Raw genomic sequence first — 20,191 nt, forward strand, 5'->3', positions numbered from 1 at the left:
GTGGTAGCGAGCTCGCCGCAGAGGCAGAAGGCTGTGGGTTCAAATCCCAAATAACCTAAGCTGACGCTCCAGTGCAGTCTGGGTGGTGGGGATTGTATTGTTGGAGGTGTGTCATTCGGATGAGACGTTAAACCGAGGTCCAGTCTACCTGTTCAGGTGGATGCTAAAGATCCCATAGCACTATTCGAAAAGAGAAGGGAGTTTCTCCCGGTGTCCTGGCCAATAATTCCGCCCCCCCCACTCCTTCAAACATTGGTCACTCGTTTCATGGATGTTTGTGGGACACTGCTGTGCACAATTGTACTGCCGCACTTGGCTACAAATACAGTCACTCTATTTCACAGTATATCCTGTGAAGCACTTTGTGACATCATTCTGACATGATAAGGCGCTATATCAAATGAAACAATTATTATAATTATTGTTACTTCAGTCTGTGAATCAGTAATTACAGGCATCAATTTAAGATCATCACCAGAAGACAGAGAGCAGGGTTAGGAGAGCCCTCTGTCACCAAATGGCCCAGCCATGATCATTTTGGGGGAGGCTCATTGTGAACAAATGGCGTTTTCAGAGCATTCGGTACAAGTGGGGTCATCGCATGGAGCCTATCTGTCTGCCACAGTCTAACACCCAGTGCTGGATTGTGTGCCAGGCATTTAATGGGATAATAATTTGAAATAGCGCCTTATCACGTCTTTGAGACGTCTCAAAGCGCTTCACAAAATATACTGCAAAGTGAATTGACTGTATATTTTGTGGGCGAAACCTGGCAGCGAATTGCACACAGCAGCGTCCCACAAAAAGTCATGGATCGAGTGACCAAATTGTTATTAATTTTTTTAGATTATTTGAAGGGATTAATACCCCCGGAAAAGCAATCCCCCAATTGACTAACAACTGGGTTCCTATTGACTGCTAGGTAAACTGTGGAGTAGGGAAACTTGTCTAACATTTCGACCTGCTCAGGAAACAAACCCAGGTTAACCATTAAGCCACAGGCCAGGAGAATGAATGAGTTGTTTCTGGTTATTGTGCTGACCTCAGTTGTCGGGGCTCACAATCCACGCCAGGGAGTAGGAGCCGGGCAGCTTGACGCACATCATTGCTGTCCACCACCACACTGTGCCTGTGCTCAGTATGTACAATGCACACTCGGATCCATTCAACCACTGGTGGGAGAACCTCGTATGGCCTGGGAGGCAAAAAAAAACATAGTAATGAGAAGCTGGATATATCCTGAACAGGACGCGCACATTTAAAGACAACATAAACATATACATTAATACACACACATACTAATCTATGGTTGTATCTAGTTAAACTCCAGCAGTATCCCAACAAGCCTTGGGTCTCTCCAGAATAAGGTATGCAGGATGCATATCTCCTGGGGGGAGAGTGTGCATTCCAACACACGGAATTTCCATGTGTAGGTTTCATACAAAGAAAAGAACTCGCCGTCTGTTTGACCAAGTTCCACAAGAAGAACTTGGTGCATTTAAAACGGTTCTCCTCTATTAAACGTCCTGAGTAGATTTCCCTTTCCCAGCGCCTTACCTCTCAGTAGCCAGCTTGACTCTGGATGGCTCGATGTTAGGGTTCTCCCACTCCATCTGGGGGCAGTGCATATAGTAATACAGAGAGTGAAGAGCCTCAGGCTCCCAGGAGTATGGCCCCTGTCTGAAGTGCACCTGTGAACCCGTCCCGTGACACTTGGCACCAAACTGCTGCAGGTAATACATAGCGTGAGAGACCAGGTCACCTGGGAAATGAAGATGATTAGTTAGAACCAAATCTGTCAGATACAGTCATCTCCACAACAAGACAGACAGCAAGATCAAACAGGATTCCTTTTATAGGTTGAATAATATCTCATACTCTCATTGAGGTCGGACACTGGAGCTGGGAACAGCACACATTCCTAACCTTGTAACCGGTCACTCCCAGCTCAGGCATGGTACAAGTGAAATAAACTCAGTCTCAATAACTCCTCTCTTGCCTTCCAATGGTCTCCTAATAGAGTAATTCTGCTGGAGGAACAGATTACCGCTGAGCTCAACATCCCAATACTAGGTACAACTCCACTGCTGGCTCCCTAAGCCTTGGATATTGCTTTCCGGAATTAGGAAAGCAGAATGTGTCCCTCCAGAGAGAGAGAGAGAGGGAGAGAGCACATTCCATTCCAACAATCTATCTCTGGGATTTCCATATGTCAGTGGAAGAATGGAATTCTCATTGTTCCACCCTGTCACATTACCACCCCGTGCTTCTACTACTATACAATTATCTGTCTTTAAACATCCTTATTGATTGAGTCTGCTTTCACAGTTTTCTGGGGCAGAGCCCTCCAAATCTTCACAACCCTCTGACAAAATGCTTGCTGATTTCAGTTCTAGGATGTCACCACAGAGAACGTCTGACTAACTCATTCCTCTCAAACTTTAGGCTGTGGGATACTGATTAACAGGTTTATGTCTGAATTCTTTGTTAGTAGGTGAATCATACAGTCACACTATACACAAAGAAAACAAATGATTTGGTTGTGATAAGCAGATAAAGTGCATCCAATTGGTTTGAGTGAAGTGCACAATCAAGTGAGGCTTCAATTTAACTGTTTGCTAGGAAATAATCCCAACAATGACAAATTGGGCTAAAATAGGGCTACTGTAACGGAATAGTTTGACAGATTGCTGGTCTAGTAAACAGGAAAAAAATAATAAAGCAAGTGCAATCTTTTAAAGGACTCTATGTGCATGCACTAGGTTGGTGAGATACTGACTGAGTTCTGCGATGCTGCCCACACAGGTAGCCAGCATGGACTGCTCCAGGGTCCTCAGCTCTGCGTGACTGTACAGTGGCCCCTGGCTTGACCCGTTGGCCTGGTAGCGATCAGTATATAGGCTCAGGTAGCTCGGAAGGCAGGGCACACCTGAGAACACCAGAGAAAAACAAAGGTTGGGTTAATTACGCACTTACCCATAGCAATGAGGCATCAATAATTACAATATTACACAATTACAAGGCTGACCTCTCATCCAAATAAAACATTGCCATTACATGGGACAGACTGACAACATGACAAAGAAATAAACAAGAAACAGCTTTAGTGTACCACCTTCCAGATGCTGGCGTTTGCTATTGGAGTATTACATACAATTCTGGTCCCCAAAATACGGAGTAAGGACATCTTGCAGAAGATACAGTGGATTCCAGATGCCATCTGGAATTAGGAAGCCAAGTTCTCAGAAGTAATGGAATCCGGGAATCTTCAATCGGCTGCTGCGTTTTGCTCATAAAATACAGTCACATCACTTTTCAATATATTCGGTGAAGCTCTTTGAGATGCCTCAACAACGTGATAAGGCGCTCCATCAAATGCAAGGATTATTATTACTATTATCATCAACAAGATCAGCTTGGATTTATGTAGGGTAACTTCACAGTGGTGGGAGAGAGAAGAGAGGGGGAGGGACCATATGCACAGTTGAAGAAGTTGGTTGAGAAGTGGAATATAAAGATGGGGGGAGGGGATAGGGGTGAAGGTTCATGAGTGATCTTATCAAAGTATTCAAAAATCCTAAAGGAACCAATTAATCTGAACCCTAAATATTAACACAGACACAAACCCCACAGCAAGAAAATTCAGAATCAAGCTCAGAAGAAGGAAGGTGAGATTTAAGTACCGTACTCAGATAGAGGTAAATATGTGGAACAGTGAAGCAACACTGTGAGATGGTGGAGGCAGATTGTGTCACCAAATCCATCAATGGCAAACAAGTCAAAAGAGGGGTATGAGAGAGAAAGCAGAATAAGTTTATTTATTATAATCGCTTAAAGGAGTACTTCTGCCATGTATGCTATTTCCAGCTGTGCTCTGCTCTTACATTCCTCAAGGGTTAAAGTGCTTTGACTCTGATCTGTGCACAGGGTTTCTAAGCCCCAAGCCTGTCCTATGAAAGCCTTTGATCTCAACGATGAAAGATGGTGCTGGAGGTTTAATCACATAGAATATTCCTCTTCCTGTGAAGCTTCTACTCCACGGGGTGGTGAGTTGCTGAAATGTTTCAATCATAGCAGCAGCACTAGGAAAACACAGCTCTGTGCTGAAACTGGGTTCATGTCAACAGAGGCCTGTGGCAATACATCCCAGCGTGAGTTCTGAAGCTTAGTGGTTAGAGCACTCACCTCGCAAGCGAGAAGAGTTGGGTTCGATCCCCGGGTAGGGCGAAACATTAGGCAACTTTCCTTACTCCACACATCTCTGTTTACCTAGTTAGTCTATTGGGCTAATAATTCCTTGAAAATATTTATTTATAAAAATAATAATCACTCAATGGTCACTCAATCCACCACTATTTTGGGTCACTGCGGTGTGCAATTGGCTGCCACGTTTCGCCCACAAAACAAAAACAAATATATACTTTACAGTATATTCTGTGAAACACTTTGAGACATCTTCGAAGACTCTATATCAAATGCAAGGATTATTATTATTATTAATTTTATGGGCTGCAGTGACTGTGTATTTGTAGACACAGTACAGCACAATAATGTCTCACAAACAGCCATGAAGTGAATGACCAACTTTACTGACAGAAGGTGCCATTCATTCAATTTAGTCACTCAACCCACGACTGATTGCGGGACTCTGCTGTGCGCAATTGGCTGCCGCATTTCGTCCCCAAAATATACAGTCAATTCACTTTAAAGAATATTCTGAGAAACTTTTTGAGACATCTTGAAGCTGTGATAAAGCGCTATGGAGTCTTATGGAGCACTCGCTTTGCAAGTGGGAGACCTGAGTTCAATTCCAGGCAGAGGGCGAAACCTCGGGCAAGTTTCCTTACTCCACACAGAGCCTAATAATAATCCCTCCAAAAAACCAAAAACAATAATAAATTGGTCATTTTCAATCTACGACTATTTGTGGGACATTGCTGTGCGCAATTGGCTGCCGCGTTCGCCCACAAATATACAGTGTGTTCTGTGAAGCGCTTTGGGACGTCCTCCCGACGTGAAAAGCGCTATATCAAATGCAAGGATTATTATTATTATATATCAAATATAAGGGTTCTCCATGGCAAATTTGGGGGGAAATCATGAGTGAAGCTTGGGGTGTCTCTTTTTTAGAGGGTCAGCTGGGTGTCTGATGTCTCATGTTTCCTGTACTGAAAGTGGTGGGGAAGTGTGGTAATGATCCATTCGGGAAATTACCCGGGAAAGTGACCCACAACAATAGGTGAGAGAAAAGGAACTAGGCCCCCTGACTGTCTGAAATCAGAGTAAGAAAATACAAGACTCAGCCTGGAGCACGTCACCACAGTGACCTCACTCTGCCTCTGAATCAGCCGGCCGAACCCTTCCCAGTAGTTGATTATCACAGCTGCAAGTTACAGTAATTACTCCAGATATGAGTAAGAGTCTGTAAATGCTGTTACTGACCTTATTGTATAATAATTAAAGAATTATTTCTATGCTATCTATAGGAGAGGCAAGTACACTGTTGTGAACCAATGTACCTCTCCTTATCACCCATTCTGAGCAGATGGCCTTTGTAAAATTCTCCATCCCTACTCTCTCCTGCATTAGACTCCACACACCCATTAATAATAATAATAATCCTTGCATTTGATATAGCGCTTTTCACATCTTCTAGACATCTCAAAGAGCTTCCCAGAATAGACTATAAAGTGAATTGACTGCATATTTGTGGGTGAAATGAGGCAGCCAATTGCGCACAGCAGTGTCCCACAAACAGTCGTGGATTGAAGTGATCAATTTATTATTTTTTTGAGGGATTATTATCAGGTGTGTGAAGTAAGAAAACTTGCCCAAGGTTTCAACCCTGCCGGGAATCAAACCCAGGTCTCTCACTTGCAAAGCGAGTGCTCTAACACTGAGCTAAAGGACTCTACACAACTTCCATCCTTGCTGGTCTCTCATGTTCCCCAAAAGATTGTCTTTAACATTCTTTTCCTGATCTTCCTACCTATGCAATCTCCTCAAGTCCACCTGTACCCTTGTCTCCTCAGAATCTTGTCTATTTTCTCATTCTTCAATCCCTTCTTCCTACCAATTGTGACCGAGATTCAGCCACTACATCTCTTCCTTTGGGAACTCTAGCCCAAAGTCTCAAATCTTGGAGTTGGTTTAGCCCCAAAGAGACCCAGTTTACGTCACCCCTCCTCCCTTCCCCCTATTCATCAATCCCTTGGAGGATTGTTGTGTTTTCTTATTCTGATTTCAGGTGAGCAGAGGTCCTAATTCCATTTTCTCTCCCTCTTTCCAAAGTGGGGCAATTTCCAAAGTGGGGCAATACCACTGGACCCAGACATCAGATGCTCTGATACCTATCGGTTCCAGTACAGAAACAGCAAAGTATGAAAGCTGTTCCCATAATTTCCTAATCCGTCACAGGTTAGATACTCACTAAATAAGGAGAAATTCCATAGCCTTGGATTTGGATATGATTATGTGTTAAATATTATTTGACTAAAATTAACCAGGAATCACTGGAGAGAAAAAATATATACCATCAGTGGAGCAAATAAAACTCCAAGGATGAAATTTCTGCTAATCAGTGACTGATGGTGGCTATGGATCCATTCAAGTTTTCAAGACTGATAGATATTTGTTTTCAAGGTGGATAGATATTCGTTAGGTCAGGGTATCAAGGGATATGAAGCAAGGGCGGGTAATTGAAATTGAGGTATAGATCAGCCATGATCTTATAGAATGGCGGAACAGGCTCGAGGGGCTGAATGGCTTCCTCCTGTGTTCCTATGATGCCCAATATCATCGTACTTCAGCCAAGCTGCTACATTCAGCAAGGAAAAGTCTGACTGGCACACCTTACAAGCTCCTGCATATGCCAGGCAGAATCGCTGGAACTCTGTTCGAACATCAATCTTATTTTCTCGGGTCAAGCCAAATGGAGGCCAATTGCAGCACTTGGTTGAAGATTGGCCTCTGAGCCCAGTTTCAGAGAGACGGGTCAGAGATATCTCTGAGAAGCCACAGGATTCACAGGATTCACTGATACAGGCCATTTTGTGAATCCCACAAATTTCCCCCAGTAATAATGGGAATGGCAATCACTTTTTGGGTAATTCCATTCAGAGATTCCAATGATGCCGGATTCATCATCTCTGAAGTAAAGTTTTAGAGCAGCGTGTCTGGAAACTCCCCACTAGGTCTCTGCTATCCCCCAACACATCCGTTTCACAGTAAAACACTAGTAAAGGTTATACAGAAACTGGTGAATGCAAGCACAGCACCACACAGCCAGAATGAAATAACCCAGTTCCCAGACTTCTCTATTCTGCGTCAGCTCAGTTGTGGGTTCAAATCCCACATTGGGTATCCGTTAAAGATCCCGTGGCTCTAATCAAAAAGAGAAGGGAAATTTTCTGGAATTTCATGGTTCACTTCATGGCTCTTTGTGGAATATTGCTTTTCGCAAAACTGGCTGCTGCTTTCACCAAAAAAATACACAGTCACTACACCTTATAGTAATAAATCCTAGGAAAAGCTTTGAGAAGTGCATTTCATCAAACATATATTTTGATAAAGCATCAAGCCAATTTCAAAACTTTTCAGGGTAATTATCGTTAAGTTTAGTTTAGTGTTTTATTTTGCACAGACATTTTGCACACAGGAAGGTCCTACAAACAGCTATGAGGTGAATTACCTTTTAATCTCAAAGATATTTAGCAAGGACATTGGGAGAAATTCATGGGATTTCTAATGGACACTGACTCACTTCTGGACAGAGAGATCAGTATCAATTTCCAAGCAATCAACTCAGAATTTGATTTTTATATTTTCAGTGTCTGTTATACAGGAGCTTGATTTTGGAGAGAAAGAGAGACAGAGAGAGAAAGAAAGAAGCAGGCCACACACAAATATGGATCTGCACAGAAGAAAAGAGATAACCTGTGGAGTTCTGTAGCATAGTGCGAGAGGATGGGCAGGGCAAAACATTAGGCAAGTTTCCTTACTCCACACGCCTCTGTTTACCTGTAGTAAATAGGACTTGGTTGTTAGTCAATTGGCGGATTACTTTTCCTGCTTTTCCCGTCTCAGAAAAATAATAATAATTCATGAAATAATGAATCCATGACTTTTGTGGGACGCTGCTGTGCACAATTAGCTGCGCCGTTTCACCCACAAACTGTGAAGCGCTTTGAGACGTCTCGAAGACGTGATAAGTGCCGTATCAACAACAACAACAACAACAACAAGATTCCATTTATAAAGCGCCTTTCACGTCAGGAGGACGTCCCAAGGCGCTGCACAGTTGGGTCAGGACCCGAGCAGGGGGGAAATGGTCAGGGTGAGGGGAGGGAAGGGAGGGAGCGAAGAGAGGGAAGAGAGTCGAGAGGGGAGCTGAAGGCACGGTCAAAGAGAAATGCAAGGATTATTATTACAGCAAGAATGAGAGAAACTGTATCTGTCATTTCATTGACCTACAACTTTTCTGCAGCTTGAGTTAGAATTCAATATATACCTGACCTTGAGACCAAATCTGAAACTCAGTGTGAGTCAGAGTGGGGAGGATAAAAAAGGCCAGAAACAAGAGGGTGCCTTTCCTACTGCTTTCAATTCGACTATAAATGCGGTGAGGGTAAGGAAGGCTCAGTGATCTATATCCTGTAACTGAGTAAACCACGCTGTGCGGTCAAAGGGTTCGTACGTCAGAGACAGAAATTAGCTTCTTGATGTTAACACCTCCCCATAATACATTATTAGCAGTGTTCTGTTAATTCATGGCTGCTATCATAACAGGAAGTTCTGCAATTGGGTAAAACTTAACAGTGGAAAATAAATATGCTTTGTGGCTTTGAGTTAAATACAGTATTACCTGCATGTGAAAACATTGCTTTGAAAGTAGCCCTTTGTCTTCTTCGCCCCTCCAAAACAAGGTTTGCCAAAAACTGTTCCATTTGCCAGAGTGTCTATCCTTTTAATTGCTAGCACCCTCTGATTCATCTAAATTTACTCATGGCAAAAAATCAAAATGCTACAGCACAAAATCAATCCATTTAGCTGTCAAGTCTGCGTTGGTGTTTTTCTAATCTAAACCCCTCTCCTGTTCCTTCTCCATGTCCTTTAACATTCCTCTTTCTTAAGCGTTTTGCCCACAAATATACAGTCAATTCACTTTACAGTGTGTTCTGTGAAGCGCTTTGGGATGTCCTCTCGACGTGAAAAGCGCTATATCAAATGCAAGGATCATTATTATTATTATTATTATTATTATATCAAATGCAAGGATTATTATTTATGCTATTCTTGTTTGAAAGAATTTATGAACTCAATTTCAGTAATGGACTTTTTATTGTGCTTATAATCTCCCACTAATTTAAGTTTAATCGGTCCATGTTTTTTTCTGAGTCCGGATTGTAACATGGCTGTTTTCACCTGCTTCCTGCACTGTCACCTCCAAAGACAATGTTGAAATGTCTATCTCTTGGGAGCCACGCCATGAACCAACTCTTCAGGTAAGTCTCAGAACCTCAGGAGTGAATCATAGAATTATACAGCACAGAAGGAGGCCATTCAGTCCATTGTGTCTGTGCCGGCTCTATGAAAAGAGCTTCCAAATCAATCCCACTCCCCCGAATCAATCCCACTCCTTTGTCTTACAACTGTGCTGCCAAACAGGACATGACACTCTCAGGTAATTGCAACATCATAAATTTCAGTCCACAACACGATGAGTCAGGACAGACACGATGGGCCGAATGGCCTCCTTCTGTGCTGTATGATTCTATGATTCTATGAACAAGATAACATATTCTGTATAAATTATATGGAAGTGGGATGGAAGCCAAGCTATCTAAAGTTGCCAAGGATACCAAACTTGGAAAAGCTGAAAATAACAGGGATCAATGTCTGACACAACGGAGACAGTTGGGTAGATTACGAGTGTATTTTTATGGATGAGTGGAATTGATCAGTGGCTAATGTGCAGGAAAAATGTAGTTATTTTTTCCAATTTACTTTAATTTTGGGACTGGCTAGATGAAGGGTCATGGTCTTCTCGCGGTTCTGTCCTTTTCTATGTCAGAGATCAGTGCTGCATCTAGTTTACCTTTATCGCTTTCCCAGGGTAATAATCCCTTCAAAAAATAATAACTTGATCACTCAATCAACGACTGTTTGTAGGACACTGCTATGCACAATTAGCTGGCTGTTTCACACACAAAATATACATTCATTTCATTTTACTGTATATTCTGTGAAGTGCTTTGAAACATTTCAATGACGTAAGAATACGCAATATCAAGTGCAAGGATTATTATTATCTTCTAATTTGTGTGTTATCAAACAGTGACATCAGACTTCCTGTTCACCATTGCATAATAGAATTCTCCCGCTGTGGAAAGCCCAATGCTGATCATACGGTGATGACGTCAGACGGGTTCCAGTCAGGGGAAGCAGTTATTCTGATTGAATTGGGGCAGAGTTTATTATCCTTCAATTGAGAGATCCACTTTGCCTATTCATGAGAAAATTGAAAAAGAGAAGAGAATTTCTCTTGACATCCTGGCCAAATATCCTCCAGATTAATTGGTTATTCAATGATTGTTCATAGAATCCAGCTGTGTGTTAAATGTCTGCCTTGAATACAGTATACAGTCACTTCACTTGACCCTGGTTATCTCTGAAACGGTTCGAGATGTTTCCATTTCTGTGTGCTATTCTTTGGGCCTCAGAGCTGTTATACTGAACTCAGGAGAGTCACAGAAAGCAACTTATAATAACGTTGAGCTCCAAGTTGACAATCTAACAGCAGAAATGAATGAGACACTCTGTCTGTGCAGTGCCTTGGGACGTCCACTATACTATAATTTTGTTGTTGTTTATATGTTTTAGAAACTGCAAATGAAATCATTCTTTTCCAGATTGGGGAATAAAAGTGTCAAAATACAAAGTTTTTTTTAGAATATATCTTTCAAGCAATAAGCTTATGCGCTAAATTGACAAATTCCTAGCGCACCCTCATGACCAAAATGGTTGAAAACCTGTTATCCAATGTTACAAGTTTGAATTAAATTGCAGCTCTGTCCTCTCCCCCACCTCCAGTTGGATGAGCAGTTGAAATGTGCTATGACGATTCTTTTGCTCAGTTAGAGTGGCCTGGCTTGGTTCAATTGATCAAGTTTTGCCAATCAGCTGCTCTGAAGTGCACCATGTAGAACAACAATTTGCATTTATATAGCACCCCTCATGCAGATTAGCGTCCCAGAGCACAAAGCAGGGAATGTGTTCAGTCTGGGAGACCCTCAGTTGTAGCGTGCAAAGGTAAATGACGGCTTTTGCCACCATTCAGACTCACTGGGCATTTTCCCCCCCATTACTCGCTTCAATAGCTGGAGAAGTGGACAGATTGAGCTAGGCAGGACTAGTTACGTCCTACAAATGTCTTTCACCGATCAACTATGAAACAACATGGATAACATTAGTGAGGGAAGTTCTCAAGATGAACTATCCCATACCATGAGCTAAATGAAGAATGGGAAGCGATTCAAAAAGAGGAGTTTCTCCTGGTTTCCTGGCCAACGATCCTCTAGGTTAATGTATCATTTAATTACAAAAACAGTCACTGCACTTGACTGTGAAGTGCTTTGAGATGATTTAATAATGGTAAGGCACTATATAAAAAAACAACTCTTTATTGCATTGTACGTTCCTATTATTCAAAAAGAAACTGGTAACAGATTAGTGATGACTCTGAAACAATCTGGATTCTTTACTGGCTCATACCTATCCCAAGACTGAAACCAGTTAAGTCCAAAAAAACTAAAGATGCTAAAGGTTTAGACAACATTGCATTCCAAGCTTTTGTGTCTTAAACTGCAAACAAGAGATTCACAAGCTCATCTGCTTTGCAAGAGTGTACATGTATATCTGACCTAAAAAAAGTTACCAAACCAGTTGTTAAGTGGATTCACAGTGTAAATATTTGCAAGTCTGGACTGCTCAAACCTCACCTAGGAATAGTTATGAACAGCCTTCAATATCGCCTATGGCTCAAAATCTGACTGTGTTGAACTGTTTCTTATTGAAGTGCTCACCCAACACTGTAAAGAAAAAGAAAAATGTATGTCACCCAAGAGATCTTCTTAATTTTTCCTAGGACCGGCCATGGAAAGACTGATATCTCAGGTCAGGTCTCCTACAAGTAAGAACTTGCTCGAGTGATGTACACATTAAAAAGCCAGCTTTGGCCAGATGAGGTTTAAATGACGACAGTCATTTAGCCCAGTGGATCTTCATTTCTCCATCAATAATAAATAACAATAAAAGTCTTTCTATTTTATTTTATTGTATTAAACCTCTCGTAAAGCACTCTGTGAAAATGAATGAGTGTTCAAAATATTCCTGTTTGACGCAACAATATTTGGAGAATTTTTAGCTGCTAAAATATATTTATACACCAAACACAACCTGTCAGGGACTGGTGACTCAGGTGAATCTGGCCACTTGACAACTAAGTGTGAGGGTTTTTCAAGAGTGGGTTTATATGCTTCGTATCCAGGCCAAACAGCAGAGTCCTATTGAGGATTGGTTTCTAATTAAGTTGAATGTCATCGTCTGCGAACCCTCACTATTTACTTACAGACTTTGAACTGTGTCAGGCAACTGTGCTTGTCGCTAGGGGGAAAAAACCACAGGGTTTTAGAGATGATTAATATACATGAGTACATCGGAGCAAGCTTCAGGTCAGGAATAATGAGATCATTCTACAGATTAGATAATATCCTTACAACCAACTTCTCCCCCCATCGTTTTTAAAGTGACTCTTAATTTATCCCTGGTAGAAAATACACTGCCGACACTAGCTAAGCACAGGCTTCGTGAGTTTTGATCGTGCAGACCATAGGAAATTGGCGTTGACTGCAATATTGTGAGCAATGCTGCCTTGTTGAAACCGAGGTCCAATCTTCTTGTTCAAGTGGATGGTAAAGATTCTGTGACGCTATTTAAAAAGAAATCGGACTTTCTCCCAGTGCCCAACAGTCCTCCAAATAAATAAATTATTCATGTTATGCTGTTTGTGGAAAACTTGCTGTGCACAAAAAGCTGTCATGTTGGCCTACAAAACACACAGTCACAACGACATCTTACCATCAATTTCCTGTGAAGACCTTTGAGATAGTCAACATTTCAATGTTGTATCAAATGCCAGGATTATTATCATCAATACTTTCTAATAGGTCAAAGGAACTGGTTAACCTCTTAAAAACCCCTATGATATTGGAGACGTCAATCATCCTCCACCAGATGAAATGTTCAACTAAGATCACATCTGCCTATTTTTCAGGCAGACATTAAAGATCCTGCGATGCTATTCATGGCTGCATGTAGGACCTTGCTGGGGCAAAATAGCTGTCATGTCTGATTACAAATATTGTCACTCTATTCCACAGTAATTACGATAAGGCGCTTTGAGATGTTTTAATGTGATAATGTGCTATAAAAATGCAAGTTTATCCTCTTATATTCATTTCTGTTATTGGATCTTTAAAATCATTTCACTCCACATACTTATTAAGCCAACAGCTTAATGTCATAACATATGTAAGAGCTAAGTTACAGGCATCAGAGAATGACACTTCAAACCCGTCCTTAGCATAGCCCAAAGCACAGCAATGGAGACAGAAACAGAAAACCAGCAGCAGAACAAGGAGCCACAGAATGTAGCTGAGAAGAGGGAAGGTGAACAGAGATCAGACTTAATGACTGTACACAGAGACTGGTGAATATGTGGAGCACGCTACCCAGGGAAGCAGTGGAAGCAGATTGTGTCAGCAAATACACAAAGGAATTAGTTATTTACAAAGAATTGAATGGAAAGTTTTGAGAGTTTTGAGTAGCATAGAATTATATTGCATTTTTACGTTTGGAAGCAGGCAAACAAACCACAATAGTCTTTTCCAATCTTGTCCATTTCTAGGTACATATTACAAAGCTCACACACACACATTTCCACATGCGTATACAAAGATTCCAAAATACTGCAGCCATAATAAATTGCATTAACTATTTCAATGCTAAAGACTTTGGGCTTGGGTTTTAATGAACGACCGACCTAACAGGCTGATCACCTGGGCCATTGTCATCAAACAAATAGAGAAACGTTTCAGGATTTAAACATTGGGACATGATTCGGCAATGATTTCAAATCAAATGAATACTTATTCATAATAAAACAGACAAATACAACATTGTGTGGCCACATCTAGATCTGTCTATAACAGCCCAGTTACACTGTACACTGGCAGGTTAGTAAATGGCTGAAATGCCAATTTGACTTGTTGACAGTATTTTAGGGGCGGTAACGATTCTTCCCCCCCCTTTTTTGTTTTGTAACCATTTAAAAAACATAGGAGTAAACAGTTTAATTGACATCTGCGTGTTTGCATTTTCTGTACAAAAGCTGGAGTTTAACTGATCAATGAGTAGCTCTAATACAGGGATTACGCCTGACATTATAGGATCAGTTTGGGAACCAGGAGCTGAATTCCTTCAACATGAGCCACGTTCTATTCACAGGAAGTTTAACTCCTTCAGCACCAATAGACTTTTGCTGGATGTGTCATTAAAATTTCTCTTGGGATAAAAAGTTTTTTACTCTACAGAGATGGTGCCTTTATAAAACAAGTTGCATTGACAAATTGTTTTCTGTTGCAGGGAAATAGAGAAATGTATTCCTCACCATGGTGAGGACACTTCTGGTTGACGCAATTAGGCAATGTAATTTATATTATTGCAAAAATGTGGTTGCAGTTACATTTGAAAGGTTACTTAAACCTTTTAAAGGGTTTCAAAATTTAGAAGAACCAGAGGGGAAAATTGCAAGACTATGGGGAAAGAGTGGAGTGGGGGGGAGTGGGGATAGTTGGATTTTTTTATTGGTGAGCGAGGTTAGACCTGCTCACCCCCATTGACTGAATTCGATCAAAACGTTCCACTTTGGGAACAAGGGTTGTCCCCGTTGACAAGCCCAATCCTCCCCAAAACCTCTCTGGACCCTAAATTGTCAAAAGAAAATGTGGACCCGAACCATGTCTTTACGACCACCCGAACAGGTCAGATGATGGGATGGCAGGGCAGTCCCCGCCTGAGTCTAGTGAGCTCTGATTCTAGTGTTCTACTGGTTCTTTCAAAGAGCTGCACAGGCTTGAAGGGCTGAATGGCCATTGCAGTAGGATTCTAAACTCCTTTTTAATCTCAACAATGGCTCAACAATCAAACTTTCTTTGACACAAACATTGCCAACTGATATAGAGCATTATCATGTCTTTGAGACATCTCAAAACGCTTCACAGAATATACTGTAAAGTGAATTTTATCACTGAATCTCTTTGGGAGATTGGAAAGATGCATAGCTGAAACTGTTACTCATAAGAAAAAAGACCCAGGTCCATCTAGTTCGCATTCCACCTTCCTGGCAGTCGCATGCACATATGTTCCAAACTACCTATGTATATATCCCATAATGTTATTTCCGAAAAAAAAATTAGAATATCTAATCTGCGTTTGAAAGAATCAACACTTCCTGCTTCAACCGTCTCCCTAGGGAGCCTGTTCCACTATACCAATATACTCAATTTATATTTGGTCATTCAACAGTCTCTTTAATTAAATATTATAGCAGAGTTTCCCAAAGTATAAATGAGACTCAAGAACATGGAAAAACACCCCATAGTCCAACTAAAAGACAAAGAGTGAGCAACACAACTCCCCAAATATCCCTTTTTTATGAATTCCTGATATTAAAATCAATGTCTTACACAAATTGGGATTCACCTTATTTTACTGGTTAAAAGATCATCAACGAACACTGAGCACTACTATATTTAAGAACAGTAGTTTGACAACTCTGGGATTTAGGTTTAAATCAAACTCATAGGATGGGATATTTATAAATTTTCCCGTTCGATTGTAAGGCTTGTTCTTGAGAAAAGTAAATACCTTCCCACAGCACAAACCCTCCCAGAATTTAGCACAGATTTGGGTTGGCGGGCAGCAAGATTACAATTATGGTCAGTGTCGGAAAGGGGAATATTCACATCTGCGAGTCAGGAGCTCCAGCCATTGCTGATCTGATCACTAGAATTCATGGTCTCAGAGCTGTCCTCCCGATGTGAAAGGCGCTATACAAACGTAATCTTGTTGTTGTAGTTGTATAACAAAGGTCTGCACTTCTGGCTTTGAGAGACAAGATTTGGTTTGGGGGAAAGTAGAGAGGAGTTTATTCTGCATCACAGCTTTGTGGAGTCCTGTAGTTTAGTGGTTAGAGCATTTGCCTCGCAAGTGAGAGGACTTACCTTGGGAAACGTTGGGTATGTTTCCTTACTCCACATGTCTCTATTTACCTAACAGTAAGTAGGAACCCACCCATTGGTGGTCGATTGGTGGATCACTTTTCCAGGGGTAACAATGTGATCAATCAATCCACGACTGTTTGTGGGACACTGCGACTGTTTGTGGGACACTGCTGTGTGCAATTAATTGCCATGTTTCGCCCACAAAATACACAGTCAATTCACTTCTGTGAAGCGCTTTGAGACGTCTCAAAGACATGATAAAGTGCTATATCAAATGCAAGAATTATTATTATTATTATCTATTTAATGTGGCAGTCTCTAAATGCTAAAATTGGGCTATTCTCCCCCTGATTTAGCATGGGAGGGGAAACGGGGCAAAAATTAATCCTTATTAGGATCATGTTTTAATCACTATAGCTGAGGTTTGACAGTTGAAGATTGAAATAAAACCATATTAGCAGATGGGAAGGAAACAGAGTAAAGAGTAATACTGAACAGACCAAAAAAAGGAACTATCTAATATCAATTGCAGAAGGAATGCTGATTTATAGAAAGATTTGGCTAACATTTGGTGACTCAATTTGTTCATTCAATCCACGACTGTTTGTGGGACACTACTGTATGCAATTGGCTGTTGCATTTCACCCACAAAATGCACAGTAAATCCACTTTACAATATATTCTGTGAAGCGCTTTAAGACGTCTCAACGACGTGATAAGGCGCTATATCAAATGCAGGGATTATTAGCATTTGGCTATATCACGAGTTATCTCTAAAAAAGTTCTATTATGTTAAGTTGTAAGTTAGTGTAAGTTGACCTACCATAAGCATTCTTCCCACAGATCAATGGCTCAATTGGCCGGAAAAGCCCCCAAAGTTCTGCATCATTGCTAATTGTTTGCTCCAGCTTCTTCTCAATGGCTTCTGTCATGCTTTTCCCCTGTAAGGATAGGTTCTCCAGTAATCTGAGATAGACCTCCTCCAGGAGGTTCTCCATGCAGGCTGCCAGGTAGATAGCTGCGTGCTGGTGGATGCGGGTGGACACCTTGCTGTCCACCATCCACCTGAAAAAGCGACCTACTGAGAACACAATGCCACACTGGGAGCTCTTTGAGCTGTTGAACTGGTCCCCAGAGCTCATGTTATAAAGAGACAGAGCCTTTACAGAAGCTCCTATGCAACTCTCGGAGAGAGACCAGGAGAGCACCATCTTGACAGCGCTCTGGATCTCGTGTTTGGTGCACTTGGCGCACATGAGACTTAGTCTCTGGGCCTCTCTGGCGATTCGAACCAAGACCCTACTTAGATAGGTGGACAATCTCTTCAGTAACTCATGAGGAATATTCCCATTGGCTTCCCTGATCTGACACTTTGTGAGGACTTCTTGTATCTCCTCTTCAGTCCAAGGGATGTCCTCCAGGTGAGGCAGTTTGGGGCCATAATCCGGACCCTCCAACCCTTCGCTGCCTTCAGCCAACCCGGTGTCCAGGGTGTCACAGCTCGCCATGTGTCTGCCGTCCCCGGACCCCGGCAGTGTCCACCAGCGGCCCCCGGGCCCCGAGGCCACGTCAGTGCCGGACTGGGACAGGGACAGGTTGGAGGATCGGAAGGAGTTGGCAGCTCCGCCATAGCCAGAATCCAAAGTCAGGTCCTCGAAGTTCCTCGCGGTGCGTTTGTGCAGTGCCGCCATGTCAGGGCGAGGGGTGGGGGGCGTCCCGGGCACTGTCAGGGCGAGGGGTGGGGGGCGTCCCGGGCACTGTCAGGGCGAGGGGTGGGGGGCGTCCCGGGCACTGTCAGGGCGAGGGGTGGGGGGCGTCCCGGGCACTGTCAGGGCGAGGGGTGGGGGGCGTCCCGGGCACTGTCAGGGCGAGGGGTGGGGGGCGTCCCGGGCACTGTCAGGGCGAGGGGTGGGGGGCGTCCCGGGCACTGTCAGGGCGAGGGGTGGGGGGCGTCCCGGGCACTGCCGCGGCTCACCAGCCCGAGTCCCGCACTCACTCACTCACTGACTGACTGACTGGGGAGAGGCTCTCCCGCGGCTCCGCGCGGCTGTGACGGGGCTCAGGGCTCAGGGGCTCGAGTCACATCGGGTCTTCCTGTGGCTCCGCTGACAGCGCGATATACCGCAGCGATTCGCTGTCTGAGCGAATCACCAACCACTGCACTGCACTACACTACACTGCTCTGCTCTGCGCGATCACTCCTCCCTCCACACACTGCTTTTGATCTGCCGCTTTATCACACCCACAGACACACACACACACACACCCACAGACACACACACACAGACACACACACACAGACACAGACACACACAGACACACACACAGACACACACACACCCACACACAGACACACACAGACACACACACACACACACAGACACACACACACACAGACACACACCCACAGACACACACAGACACCCACAGACACACACCCACAGACACACACACACACACAGACACACACACACACAGACACACACCCACAGACACACACACACACACACCGACACACACACACACACAGACACACACCCACACACACACACAGACACCCACAGACACACACACACAGACACACACACACACACACACACACACACACACACACACACACACACAGACACCCACAGACACACACACACACACACACAGACACACACACACAGACACCCACAGACACACACACACAGACACACACACACAGACACCCACAGACACACACACACACACACACAGACACACACACACAGACACCCACAGACACACACACACACACACAGACACACACACACACCCACAGACACACACACACAGACACCCACAGACACACACACACACACACAGACACACACACACAGACACCCACAGACACACACACAGACACAGACACACACAGACACACACACACCCACAGACAGACACACACAGACAGACAGACACACACAGACACACACACACACACACACAGACACACACAGACAGACACACAGACACACACACACCACACACACACACACACAGACACACAGACACCCACAGACAGACACACACAGACAGACAGACACACACACAGACACCCACCCACACACACAGACACACAGACACAGACACACACACCCACAGACAGACACACACAGACAGACAGACACACACACACACACAGACACACACACAGACACAGACACACACACAGACACACACCCACACAGACAGACACACACACAGACAGACACACAGACAGACAGACACACAGACACACACACACACAGACAGACACACACACTGACACACACACACAGACACACACACACTGACACACACAGACAGACACACAGACAGACAGACACACACAGACACACACCCACAGACAGACACACAGACAGACAGACACACAGACACAGTGACACAGTTGCACCCTAAGCGAACAGGAGCTTTACCCATTTTTCTAATTGAGAATTATAGTCTCCAGAAGTTGCCCTCCCGCTGATGTTAGGCTGACTGTAGTGCTCAGGTTTATCCATCAATATTCTTCAGCAGTTCATTACTGTGAACATAAACATTTTAGAAATCACATTGCGGTCATCCCAGAGATCAGCCACATGTCAAGATACAGCTGACAGCAAAGCAGCTCAATCAGCAGAATGTTTCAGTGTCAGGTTAAAAGGCGGCTGATGATGCCATTTCTTCCTCTTCTAAAGCGGAACAATCTTTATCTACTTTGTTAAACACATTTCCCAATCGAGCTGTCAAGAGTTCAATACACTTCACTACAGAGTTTACACTATACACTAAAAAAAGGTTTACCCACCACTTTTTTCAGAACACAGCGCCCTGCAAGTTTG

General features: G+C 43.2%; 1 protein-coding gene across 1 annotated transcript in view; it reads right to left on the reverse strand.

Moving 5' to 3' along the window:
* The window catches only part of LOC103183870 (ankyrin repeat and BTB/POZ domain-containing protein BTBD11), a 30,711-nt gene extending 12,677 nt beyond the window's left edge, over positions 1-18,034 (reverse strand). Inside the window, exons 1-4 of the mRNA XM_007901592.2 lie at positions 17,167-18,034; positions 2,780-2,929; positions 1,558-1,762; positions 1,043-1,195 (exon numbers count right to left, since the gene is read on the reverse strand). Coding sequence (XP_007899783.1) covers positions 1,043-1,195; positions 1,558-1,762; positions 2,780-2,929; positions 17,167-18,034 — 1,376 coding nt within the window. The remainder of the gene's footprint in view (positions 1-1,042; positions 1,196-1,557; positions 1,763-2,779; positions 2,930-17,166) is intronic.
* Between the last annotated feature and the right edge of the window lie 2,157 nt (positions 18,035-20,191).

The sequence above is a fragment of the Callorhinchus milii genome, unplaced genomic scaffold, assembly GCF_018977255.1.
Source record: "Callorhinchus milii isolate IMCB2004 unplaced genomic scaffold, IMCB_Cmil_1.0 Scaffold19, whole genome shotgun sequence".
NCBI classification, from domain to species: Eukaryota; Metazoa; Chordata; class Chondrichthyes; order Chimaeriformes; family Callorhinchidae; genus Callorhinchus; species Callorhinchus milii.